The sequence below is a fragment of the Tachypleus tridentatus genome, chromosome 10, assembly GCF_004210375.1.
Source record: "Tachypleus tridentatus isolate NWPU-2018 chromosome 10, ASM421037v1, whole genome shotgun sequence".
Lineage (NCBI taxonomy): Eukaryota > Metazoa > Arthropoda > Merostomata > Xiphosura > Limulidae > Tachypleus > Tachypleus tridentatus.
In genome coordinates, this window is record NC_134834.1 from 112,354,018 (window position 1) to 112,368,467 (window position 14,450).

General features: G+C 32.9%; 1 protein-coding gene across 3 annotated transcripts in view; it reads right to left on the minus strand.

Moving 5' to 3' along the window:
- LOC143230104 (F-box only protein 25-like) overlaps positions 1–14,218 on the minus strand; it is a 72,012-nt gene extending 57,794 nt beyond the window's left edge. Inside the window, exon 1 of one of the 3 annotated variants that reach the window (XM_076463153.1) lies at positions 13,970–14,218. In XM_076463153.1, coding sequence (XP_076319268.1) covers positions 13,970–14,082 — 113 coding nt within the window. In that variant the 5' untranslated portion in view covers positions 14,083–14,218. The remainder of the gene's footprint in view (positions 1–13,969) is intronic. The other 2 variants (XM_076463155.1, XM_076463154.1) reach the window with 2 other exon arrangements.
- Positions 14,219–14,450: the final 232 nt, after the last annotated feature.

Genomic DNA, 14,450 nt, shown 5'->3' on the forward strand with positions numbered 1-14,450 from the left:
TTATAATAATGGCTATTACAAATAATTAAAAATATTGGTTTATATAAAAAACAATTTTAAATTCGCAAACAAAATCCAGTCTTCTATCCGTCTGGAACTGAATATTTTATCAATGGTCCAAGGCCACCAGGCACAAGGTACTTTTATGTTGATACACAGATACCCTTCACTTGACGGGAATGCTAGCTAGCTCTATTATTTTATGGCTTAAAGCGGTTTACAAGCCCACTTTTTACCAAGGAAGATATCAAATGTTCTTGTAGAAATACTCATATCTAAAGTTAATTCTCTGAAAGTTGAACCATAGTAGCGTTCTGAATCTACAATCGTTCCTGGTCAAATGCATGTAGTTTCCGGTTAATAAGCATTAATCTCAGTTATAGCTTTCGAGGCTTATAGTATACAAACTATAGCGAGCAAAAATATGTATAAACCTGTCTCTCGGTGCGTCAGTTTACATACTCTAATGCGAGATTCTCGAATGTTCAATAATGTGAGATAACACACTACTGTTTTCGTATACAATATATCACGGGTAGGCAACTTATTTTTCATAAGTGGCCACAACCATTGGCTAATGAAAAAACGTTGGCCACAGTATCAAAAAATAAATAAATTGAAGGATGTTAGTTTGATCAAAATAACTGCATTTCAACTAACCTTCAATGTGAAAATTAATGGGGTTTTCATCAAGAAGTTTCCTGAAATTTGGTTTAAAATCTGTGCTCAATGAGCATCTTAGCTCTGCCTCTAAATTTATGTCAGTAAGCCGAGATATGTATCTAGACTTGAGAAAATCTAGTGTAGAAAATGTTGATTCACACATCCATGTGGATCCAAACATGGAAAATAATTCTGAAATTGTTATCTTTAAATTTGGAAGACTCATTTATCAGAATAGTGTGCTATATTTTGCAAGGTGAGCATCTAGTCTTCAAATCCACACTTATCCAAAAGCCAAAAAAAGATGTAATTTCCTTACTGAAATTTTCTAAATCAAATTGAAATGGATCATGCAACAATTCAATTATTAATTTCAAATTTTTAAATTCGGAGAAACTTGATTTACATTTTTTGATCCAGTTTACAGCTATTAGAGATCATTCATTGTCATTATTTTCTAGAAAACTATTCAACTTTGCAAGATGTGTCAAATCATTATTTTTTAATTTTACGCAATGAGACTTAGCTTTAATTGAAATTCATGAATAGACTGTGATTGCTCGCTTATTATTTTACCTCTTCCCTGAAGCTTCGGATTCAAATTATTCAAGTGAACCATCATGTCGCCCAGAAAATGCAAATCACACTGCCAAAATTTCAATTTGAGGGAAATTTTCAGTCTTTACTTTTGATAACAAGATACTCTTTATTTGAAGAAATAAGGAAGTAACTCGTTCCAAGACTTTCCCTCTACTTAACCATCTTACATTTGCAAAATCTGCAAGATCAATAAAAGTACAGTCACTGCTTTTCTTCAAAGACTCAACAAACTGCGAATGGATGAGAGAGTTTTAACTTCTAATATAATTCACGATTTTTACAACAATGTCCATCAAATTTTTCAATTCATCACTTTTAGACATCTGAGCACGTACATTTTCCTTATGCAAAATGCAATGAAAAGATAATAGCGTGGACTTCACATTATTTTCAATGAAATGCTATTTCAAAAGAGAAACAAATCATAATTTCGCCCCAGTCATGGTGGTCTGTTGTGACTGTTTTTTAAAATCCAGATTGAAATTTTTGACATTAAGAAATTTTTTCAAATTTTTCCAATGTTCGATCTCGTAATCCACAAACACCAAGCATTTCTTCCCTCACTTGAAAATCCTAAGTTAGAATCGAACCCAAAGTATGAACCGCGCAGTGTCACTAACATGTGTTGACTCATCTAATGCTAAAGTGAGTCTTTTAGTTCCTCAAGAAACTGATTCTCTATCTTTCGCTAGCATTCTTCAGACAGTGTTAATGGTGAAAGGTGTGTGTCAAATAAATGGTAACAGGTGTAATAAACTTTCTCTCATTATTTATTGTATCGTAGATTGCGTTCCACTAACTTCATTCAGAAAGAGGTTTTGCTAGTTTATTATTTACATTTAATAAATCTATTTTCTACAGATTTTATTCTGATGTTCTTTTCTTCATTCAAATAATTTTTACATTTTCAATGCTGTCATCACAACATTTCTCCAAACTTGTGATCCCTGTTCAAGTCACCTAGATGTTAAATCAACATCGTTTTTCATTAGTTCATTATTATTCATATTATCTTTCTTCCAACTGTTCTTTTAAATTTAAATTTCGTACTACTTGGGCGTATTTTTATTTAGTTTTACATTCTTATAATTTTACAAAAATTTCGTCTTGGACTTGCTACTCATTTTCAACAAGTACTTCAACTTGGCTAACATTGTTTTCCTTCTACTGAGTATTCAACTTGTCCAACATTGTTTTCCTCCTACTGAGTATTCAACTTGTCCAACATTGTTTTCCTTGCTACTGAGTATTCAACTTGTCCAACATGGTTTTCCTTGCTACTGAGTATTCAACTTGTCCAACATTGTTTTCCTTCCTACTGAGTATATTAAGTTTCTACCTTCGTTCGATTCATTCTTTGATTTTATTCAGATAAAATCATTTTAAATCTATGTAACGATGACAAAGTTTATTTCTACAGGCTGGAACGTTGTTGTAACGTGTAGGCCTATATATACACATTTTGATCAAATGGATACATGTTAATCGTAGTACAGTTACTGTTATAAAAATAAATTTACTTTCATAGCCGATCGATCAAGTAACTGAATATGTGTAATAAATAACACCAGGAAGAAGATACAATCAGCCTGAACATTAATACCCGATGTTTCACTTTAAGACAAAGTTACTAAATTAACACTTTAAAATTCAGAACTTGTGTTTTATGGGCCTCTTTTTATGCACTTTTGATTTTAAACACCCTTTACTATTTGAATTATAGCACTATAAAATATAGTTTAAAAACATAAAAGCCAAAATAGTTTCTAAGAGAGAATTTGATTTAAAAAAACGATTTGAGTTTATTACACACACACACATATTTTCAGCTACAAGTGAAACCACTTTAAAATACAGTTTATATTATCCACTTCAATTTTATTTTCTCTTAAATATATGACGTTGGAAACAAGGAAAACATATTTGAAAAGAATCCCAGAGATTGTCGGATGATATTTTAAAGTGAATTGTTGTTAGTGTTTGAACTTCACATTAAGAATTATCAGTGCATCTAGAAATAAACTAACTCCAACAACAAAATATTTCAAAAACTTGTAAATATATAAAATAAAAAAAATCGTTGCGTTCACAAAGTACATGTTTATGAAAGCAGTGTATATATAACATGAAGCCAACGCGAAAGATAACGCGAATTTGACAGCCATTCATAATATTACAATATTTTTTATTACCAGTCGCCTCAAAAATTTTAATTCAAGTGAAATTACGTTAATGAACTTTTAGCGAATTTAGGAAAATATATGTCGATTAATATGTTGAGTTAAAATATAAACAATAAATTATAAATGTTAAAAATCACGGTGTTCTACGCGAATAACAAAATTTATCACAAGTTAAGTATGATTAACTACGCAGTCAACTATTTCTAAATAGATATAAACGAACGTCGTACCCGAACAGATGAATGTACACAGGCGTATATTCTGCGTCTACTAGGAAGTCTGAACAGAAATAAATATAAATTAGGTAAGAAAGTTTGGATAATAATCTCTCAAAGATTAAATAATAAATAATTGTTGTTTGGAGTTTACTGGAGCAAATCAACCAGGCTATCTGTACCAAAAATAAACAAATTATTAGCATAAGGCTTCGTTGCCTCTTAAACTTGGCAAGTTATCAACAGTTTCGCAAGGACTTCAGTCGTAGCACGTGGTTTTGTTTTCCTTCACCAGTGATGATGCAAGGTTTAAAATATAAATAATACTAATAAAAAAAACGCTTTGTGTTCCACAGATATTAGTAAGTGACTGTTTCTTTCAATATTATACATTTTTACGCGTAGCCACTAAGTGTAATTTCTGTAATCCTACACAAATATTTTTCGCGTGTATAATATTATCATATATAATAATAATAATAACTTCTGGCGTGCACGATTAAATGTTAGCACTCATTTCAAACACAATACATCACAAAGAAAAGTGTTTATTTAGTTTTAACGCCACAATCTAGCGTGGCCTTGGTTTTACTGGCGTCTTTCTTCTTGTCCATTAAACACGTCTACTCGGACAGCTTGAAGGTGAATAATTTGATGTTTAAAGCTGTTTTTTCAGGATGAAGTAATGCGATACTCAATTAACTACCAAAATAAATTAATTTAAAACTCCACATAAAATATTAACTTCCAAAGAACTCGTACAATAACACAAATCAGCCACCCAAGTGTCTTAATATTTATTAAGATGTTTTTTTTAAATGTTGCGAAACGTCAAAAGGTAACATACCATATACAGACTCGACTATTTTTATTGAATGTAAACTGGTTTAAATATATCGGTTCGTTGAATATAAAAGACCGACCAGGTTGTTTTTTTTTTTTTTTTCGTTTCATGCTCCCCGTTCAAAATACCGATATATATATATATAATTAAAATGAGAAATAAAATTAATATTTTTTATTATTAATGGAAACTCTTAACATTACATATATACCCATGTATTCAAAAGAACTATAGAACACCAAAACAATACAAACTACCAGATGACAAAATAAATTGAATAATGAAAACTTAAAACTATTCTTCAATAAATCATTATTTTTATGCTGAGAACGCCAAACATATTCCAAAGATACGAGTTATGATTATATCCACGATGTTGCTTGTTAGTTTGTAACCACATTCCAAACTTTCAATTTGCCCTTCATGTCACAAGCAGAAATCAAAATTCGGTGTATTTATGTTTTGAGGGAAAAAAAATGGGTATTTTCATTTTTTAAAATTAAAGTATTTTTTATTTGATCTTAATGAAACGTACTCTCCATACTGAAACAAGCAATCGAGAACTCAAATCACCAGGCAATGATGGCATACAAACAATTATCCTCAGAAAAGGCACTCCGAAACTATTTGACCACCTATTAGCTATCTTTAATTTATCTTTATACTCTGGATACATCCCACGTAATTAGAAGCAAAGCTAATATATTAATATTTCATAAAGAAGATAAACCAGCTAATAAACCAAATAGTTATCGACCAATCAGCCTGACCAGTTGTGTATGTAAAATTCTTGAACGAATAAGTAATAGGCTCTCCACATTTTTTAAGATTACTTCAAAATTGCCTGAGGAACAAAACGGACTTAGAAAATATAGACAAACAACAGATCATTTAGTTAGATTAATTGAAACAATAATTAATAGCTTTAATAAAAAAAAGAATGCACTGTCGCCTGCTTCCTCGATATCGAGAAAGCATTCGACACTGTATGGCACAATGGACTAAGGTTCCGTATGAATGAAGTGGGACTACCGCGTGGAATTATTAATACGCTGGTTATCTAACTTTTTGGAAAATAGAAAATCCAGAGTAAACGTAAAGGGAACTTTCTCGGAGTTCTTCACTCCAGAAGCTGGAGTTCCTCAAGGAGGGGTGGTTAGTCCTGTTCTCTTCATCATGTATGTGAATAATATGCCACTTAAAGACCCAAACCTCATCACAGTTCACTGATGATGTAACAATTTGGAAAAGTGCCCCAACACCAGAAATAGCAGCCACTAACTTACAACCACAACTAAACAGATTAAGTGAATATTGTGAAAAATATAGAATTAAAATAAACACAGCGAAGACATAATTAGTAATATTTTCAAAATCAACGAAACGTGAAAAAACACAACCGTAGATTTATATGAATGGAGAGCTTCTCCAGACTGCTACATCTGCAAAATATTTAGGATTAACATGTGATTCAAAACTTACCTGGACAAAACATGTAAATAACAAAAACTAAAATTTGGCGAAGAATAAACTATGCTAGGAGTCTAACTGGTAAAAAACTACGGAAAAACACCAGAAAATATTAAAATATACAAGACGTACATTAGACCAGTAATAGACTATGCAGCTCCTGCATGGATCATTATAAGTGAAAACAAATACAAACCAAGCTCCAACCACTACAGAATACACTAATTACATCAGCATACAGAGTACAAACCACTTCAAAGTTCATGCATAAATATTCAAATATACAAACAATACCAGATAGACTCCTACATAATACAAAAAAAGGGAACTTGTGTGAACTAGACAGATATTGCACATATGATGAAGAGAGTCCTAAACACCTAACCCCGATTAGTTTATAAAATAGATCATTAAGTTAAAATTAGGTAAACAAAATAAAATAAATAAAAAATAATAATAATATAATTAATATATAACAATAATAATAAATTAGTGCTATAATAAAACAGGCCACCTATGAGCCAGACTTGTGAATCTGAAAGTACAATATACATATACATTGCTCTGTCATCACTCTGGCCCTCATGTATTAACTTTAAATGTACTAAGCAGTCCAACCTAACAATGAAAAGGAAGGAGGAAGAGGTCAAGCGCACCTGACCCTCCCGGGTATACATAATTTATATATCCAAACAACGAGAGAGAGAGAGAGATGAACATCTGCGAAAGTGTTCATCTTTCTCTCTCTCGTTGTTTGGGTATTTGTATACCCAGAAGGGTCAGGTGTGCTTGACCTCTTCCTCCAAAGTGTTCATGAGATAGTTATTTGGGCCTCACCCAACGCCAAGACCACGCACTAACAAGCGTGTACGTGTAATGTACCTGAAGTGTACTCTCTAGAACAGAGCTTTTTGATGTATCATAGCAAACAAGTACACGATTTACTAATAAAAAATATTAAACCAACTAAAACTCCAGTAAATTAGTTACTGGATGATAACTCTGGAGACCAGAGAAATACAAACAGTTTAATGTTACTTTCACGAATTACACTGCAGATATACACCCACATAAAAATATACAAATCTCCAAACGACAAATTTAAAGGAGATAGTCCTACCGGTCGATAAGTAAAACAAACAGTTTCACATAAAATATGATACTACATTTTAATAAACTGTGGGAAATCTAGCGAGCGAAGTGAGATTCTGCAACAGCACGGGACACATAACCATTGCTATGGCAACGTATATTCGTGCGTCCGAACACTTGAAATCGAAATATCCATTATGAACTAACTCCGCTTTACTTCAGCAAATTTAAATAACGTAAATCACAACATTAATAAACGAATCAAAACGAGATAAAAACTGTAGCCTCCACTTGGCGAGCGTAGATCAGAATTTACGTTTCATTCCATAATAGACACAGATAATTTAATAATACACCGCCTTATTTATAATGAATAGAATGTATTGGATTCAACAGGTGGGAACATTCGATAGTAGTGGCAACAATACTTTAAGTTTAGCAAATTCAGGTTAGTCCTAATTTTATATTCTAATCTTGCAATCAAAACAAATCTCATAATAAAAATTTATACAGTATATAATATCCACAACGAGCCAATTTTCCTATATTTCAAGCTAACTTTGGATTTTGTTGGGTTCAAATGGATGACGGACGCCATTGCGTCATTCAACACACAAGTCTATCGGAGGTGGATTTATTCTCCTTTGGGCCCAGCATGGCCAGGTGGGCTATGGCGTTCGACTCGTAATCTGAGGGTCGGGGGTTCGAATCCCGGTCACACCAAACATGCTCGCCCTTTGAGCTGTGGAAACGTTATAATGTGACGATCAATCCCACTATTCGTTGGTAAAAGAGTAGCTCAAGAGTTGGCGGTGGGTGGTGATGACTAGCTTCTCTCTAGTCTTACACTGCTAAATTAGGGACGGCGAGCACAGATAGCCCTCGTGTAGCTTTGTGCGAAATTAAAAACAAACTATATTCTCCTTTGCGTTCGTTCACTTATAATAATAATAATAATGACTTAAATGGTATTAAACAGCTTCAGACACGTCACTGAAAACAAAGACTAGATTTTATGGTTTCCTAACTTAAATTTTTAAGAACCAATAAGTAACTCAGTTATACAATTCTATAGTACTGATACACCATACTTTAAATTAACACAAGTTCGGGTTTTCGTTAACACATTAAATGTTTGTGTTTAGTGTTTTTTTTGTTTGTTTTTTTCAGAGGAATGCTAGTATTTCAAAGAAATAATGCATTAGCAAATGTTTCGAATACTGAAAAATCTTCAAGGTTCCAAAGGATAAAAAGTTCCAAAGCTAATTTCTAATGTCACTTTTACTTAGTGGTTGTTAAAAATAAAATTTTCACAAGGACAATTTCATTAGTCAAAATACAACCAACAAGAACCACGTGACTAGCTGTAAAAAAAAAAAAAAAAGGTCACCACACTCTGACGGAAGAAACGCTTTTTACTACAGTAATAAATTATTTAACCTTCAACGTCTTAGATGAGAAACATTTTAACTTTAGTGACCTAAATTTCCTCAGTTCAATGATGGTTCATGGTTAAGTGAAGCTGAGCCCGATTTTATTTCATTCAGTTATCGATGGCTCTGAAATACCAAGAACGACCCATATAAACAGCTGGATACTACATATACACATAAATACAAGAGAAAAAAATGAACATGTGCTATCAGAGTGGTCAACTGGACTAAGTTAACAACGAATGGGAGACAATTATTTATGGAAATTTATTTGCGTTGTTAGACAATTCGTTATATTTTCTTTCGCCCTAGAACTATGCACAAATCCGAAAGACTGAATTTCTCGTTCAGTGCGGACCAAATAACTTGTATTTGTTCAAAGTCAGTAAACAAGAACACAATTCTTAAATACTTGAAATAACGTAGGAACTCTGAAATTGTTGATGTTACTTAACACGACAATATACGTCGTATTCGGACGGAAGTACGAAAGGGTGCAAAAAGTCCAAATTCTTATCAATGTCGTTTGTATACCACATATTATAGCGAAAACGTTGGAGCAACTATTCCCCCTTTCTCCCGCCCTCCGTAATTTTGTCTGTGCATCAAGTTTTATTTTAGTAGCTTCTGACAGTTTGTCTTACAAAAACTTTAATAACGAAAATTTCGAAGAAAGGAGGCGCTGGTGCTTCCTCTACACCAATCTGACTAAAGAGAATTGATAAATAACTCCTTCAATTCCTGCGACACTGGAAAATCATGTTTTTCTCATCACGACACAGGCACCACCTGGTGCCCGTTACTACTCGGTATCTCTTATTTAATGAGGTTGCAAACACACATAAGGAAAAGCTGATTGATTGGTTGATTTAGTGTTTTATGGCACAAAGCAGCTAGTCTATCTGCGCCAAGATAAGGAAAGACAAGAGAAAACCACGAAAGTCTAAAAATACGAATGTATTACAATCGTTCTGCTTTCTGAAGACAACACATATCAACTGTACGATTAATAAATAGGTCAACATTCTTAAAAACTGTTCACCAATTATATGGTACTGAAACTAACGAACCGAGGATAATCAGGTGTGTGACTACATCGCAAAAAATCGAAACAAAATTCGCCTTACATAATCAACATTTTAATCAGCGACATATCTAGGCGTAACGCCTCTCCCAGATAAAACAAACGAAAATAATTTGAAATTATACAAGTCGGCGGTGAATGACTACAATTGTACTCGTCTCAACACATTAATATTAGGCCTATTACCATTTTAAACACTGCATTCTCAATACAGTTCCTCATGCTTTATGACAAGTAAAATAATACTAAATATAGAATAAAGATAAAAGTTAAACTAGAGGACATAGTAAAATTCCTATAGACTACTTCTGCCCTAAACATTTCTGATACGAATTATCGGCAAGTTTGTCTCAGTTCAGTGAAACCGACAGATTTATATCGGTCAACAATGGATATATAAACAAAACATACGTCTGAATCGACTGTTTTGCACGTCATTCTAGAATATCAGTGATTCACCCGAAGGAAGTTCGTTAACTTTCAACTGCTACATATTGAACATTATGGGTCGTTTAATTTCAGATTTCTCAAGGCTACTTAAAATTAAAAATAACTTACTATTCTCTTATGACTGATTCTATGTTTCTGTCGAAACAATGCACCAATACACACACTAAACTTCCCGATTGCGAAATAGTGTCTCACAATCATACAATAAATACACACCAGGTGTAAGACAAAAGGAGTGTTTCCACTGATTTAAGTACTTCAATCAACAAATGGCAACTGGTTTAAACACCACAGACGACATATGGCCGTGGTTTCACTCGTATCAATAGCACATATGGTTAGTGGAAACTCCGGATTAAAGCATGGGCTTCCCGAACTGAAGCCCACACTAATTAGGAGGCCTCAAGCTGCGACTATAAATCTATTGCACGTAGAAGTTCTGTCTTGAAGTTGGAAAGCTTAAGGCCAATAAAAACCCTTAATCCGGCATTGGTTAGTGGACATGAAATAATTTACCAATTTAAAAATCAAAAAGGATGAGGTGTAAACTAAAAACGTTGGCTACTCGCACCACAACGTGGCGCTTTTATTAAACACCCCAATACCAAATGATCTCACATTGCTGAATTATACTTCCCAACTTGTACAGGTTAAGAGGTAAACGAAACAACCGTAATATTTAATAAACAGGCGTATGTGCGTTACAATCGGTACGATATAAACAGACGTATGACACAATTACTAGTAGTACGTTACGATCGGTACGATATAAACAGACGTATGACACATCTACTAGTAGTACGTTACGATCGGTACGATATAAACAGACGTATGACACATCTACTAGTAGTACGTTAAAATCGGTACGATATAAACAGATGCACAACACATCTACTAGGAGTACGTTACGATCAGTATAACAAACATACTAAAGAGTAAAAGATACATTTTAGTACAAGAAAATACTCAAATATTAATAATTACATGTGCACGGTTTCTCCTCGATTTACAACAAACTTAAAACCATCATTACGAAGGACAACAGTTAAAATTGTGATTAGATATTGCAAGACCTAATTAATAACAGCTTTAAAATCATACAGCTCAAAACCAGACAGACTTCTCACACCTTAGCTTCCGGTATACACCAAACTACAAAACTTATATTCTAACCCAAATCCTTGACTTAGTTATTACAGCTACAAACATTACATACTACGTAAACCTAGCAAAAAGCCTTGAAACCGTTTAGGCGCCTTGAAGTAGATTAAAAGGTATATGACTAATCTTAATTCAATTACGTCTAAAACTACTACTGTAAAAAACACGTCCACGTGGTAGGTGCATAAGAACGTCTTAGATATCTTTTATTATAGATGCACTGGACTAAAAATTAGTGATGTCGAGAAACCCACTTGTTGAGAAATTTATATGCAGAAACGGCTCGTTTGGGTTGAGAAAATATTTTACATAGAAGAGCGAACAACGTTTCGACCTTCTATGTAAAATATTTTCTCAACCCAAACGAGCCGTTTTTGCACATAAAATTGGACTAAAAATTATTCAATCACAGCGCGGGAAAAAGGACAGTGACTGCTAACGTTCCCCAAGGACAAAACTGCCCATTCAATAAACTGCGTGCGCCCAGCTACTCGTAACGTTCGATTAAACTATGTATACCGAAAGTCTACAAGGTATTTGCTAGTTTATTAAACAGAAGTCAGTGGAAAACAGGTATTTTCGTACAAAAATAAAGATAGCACAATGAAGCTACTGGCGTTTTAATCACATGAGGATACACGAAAGCTACACTAATGGTAGACAGTGTGTAAAATACTGTTGTAAGCATTGTGTCTAATAGTAGGTTAGAACGAATCAACACGTTACACCGATATATTTTTACATATGTAAGAAACGTAAATTTGTTAAGTGGAAAAACAGCCCAATCAAACTTATAAAAACTTAAGAAATCAAAGCTTCTCCATTAACTTCGTGTAGTACTATTATTAAACGCATATAATTGGTAGTTAATTAATAAATTTTCATTAAAATATCAAATAAAAATGAAATTACAAAAAACGATTTAAACAGCTCATTGTTTCAGATTATTTAAGCAAGACACTAACGATAGTGTTTCGTAACACTACGAGTTTGTAGCATGTAAAATGCTACAGAAGTTTCAAACTAAGCATTACTTTCTAAAACTATTCTTCGAATAAAGCTATATTTAACAGTGTACAAGATACAACAGATACCTCAGACAAGTGGTAGATATAATACTTGTTCGGAAAAAAACAACATACGTTAATATCTTCACTAAATTCTTTGTACGTACGTAAGTTGTATCTAAAAATAGTTACCAAGTGATGCAAGACAGCTGGTTAAATTACGAGCAAAATTTCGTTCTTTATCAACCTTCTCACTCTAATTACAACATTCTTAAGGCTCACAAACAACAGTGTAACACTATGACCCAAAACAATGTTCTTCAGCGATACTATTAAACCAAGCGGGCATTTTAAATACCACAATCAGATGGTCGAGAAACGCATATAAAAACACAGCTGGTTCAACGACTAAAAATGAAACTGTCCTCTACGAAAATTATTAAATCGCCCAAGATATAAGAAATAAAACTTACTATCGTGTTTGTATTCGAAGTCAGGGAACAATTACTATGAAATATCTGAATTAAACTGTTTATGAAGGAAGTGTATACAACTTTAGTTACCTAATAACGTATAATCAAGACTTCTTTTTACATCAATCACTTCAAACTGTTATTTCTATTGCTGCGTAAAAACAAAGTTCGTTTTAAAGTTTTGCCCACATCGAATTAACTAATACATTTGTGTAACTTGCAAGATATATTTAAAGATTCAAAATAATTATGCACTAGTTTATTGAATACTAGGTGGACGAAAGATTATGTGAATTCATACTTTCTTTACATATAACTGAAAAGAGAAAAACGCCCATAAAACTACAAAACGAAAACGTTTATGTACCTTCACACGAACCTAATGAGCCTCCATATCAATTTTGAAGATTCTTTCACATCCTATAATAAACATGATCAGCAATACAGTTTTTATATATATTCACACACACACACGCGCGCGCCACTATTAATTTAAATAATGTTAACATATATTTAGCAGTTCTAACAAAGTAACACACGTTCATGATTGATTTGAGACAACTACAATTATAAAAAAAAAAAAAAATTGCATGTTCAGAGTAACTTATTTTCCAATGAATATTTTAATGTTTAGAAGATGAAAATTTGACACATTATATTACATCTTTTTACTGCCAAAGAGTATATTCGAATTACTTTTCTTACTTTCAGTTTAAAGCAAAATCATTTTAGGATAAATAAATAATATTGCTTTCTTGGGTCAGCCATGGTTGATGTCGACATTCGGATAAAATCGGGTATCAACCAACAATAATTTATATTTCTCTTCTTACGTCTCACTTTTAGTGTACACTTTACACGTTTATTAATGCTTAAACTTTACCAAATCAAAAAGGTTTAAGAATACAGATTTTTTAAATATCAGACTAAACCAGTTTTGATAAGACAATATTTCAAATGTTTCACTAAAAAATAAAAGCTGTCGTACTGCAACTACAAACATTCCAAAACTGGTTGTTTTACAACTTTTTCTGAAAACGAAAGGACACAAGAACTGAAATCTTAAAAATGACTAACTTTAAACCTACCTACAAATTAATGAATTAACAATTCAATGTTACCTTCGTAAAACAGAAAACAATTAAGCCAATATGTTACGCTATAACACAGTAAACAAACTTGTTCAAATAGCAGGGTTCTTCAATCATGTCTACATTCAAACCACATCAACCACTAAATAACTAAAGAAAGCAGTTTATATCTTTAACAAAACCAAGTAACTAAGCCTACTTGCCTTTTCTGAATATTACGATTTAACTGCTCAAGAATTTTCTTCTTTTCCCACCCTTCGTCTGTTTTTACCCATGCCTCACCCGGGGATCTCCAATCTTTCCCTATGAAAGGCATGTTTTTATTAAAAATTAACTATTGTAGCGTTAAACTTCACGCTACTTCCCTCCTCTTCCAGCCTAACAACTACGATTGACATTTTCAATCAGCTGTCTTTGTATTTATATACTGCTATTAGTATCCGAATCAACGACGCATGGTGTTGTTGACGGAAATGACGTAATACGGAAAACTAGTCGGAATTTCGAACAGTAAAAAAACAAACAAACACGAATTTTACATTTTAGGATTTTACCAAACATACTAGATATACTCATTACCTGTATCTGGAATTATTTTGATTTTCCAAAGAAATTTTAGAAGAGTACAAATTTTGAAAGAGTACAAAACTCACCTTCTGCTTTGCTGCCATCTAGTGGCCACAT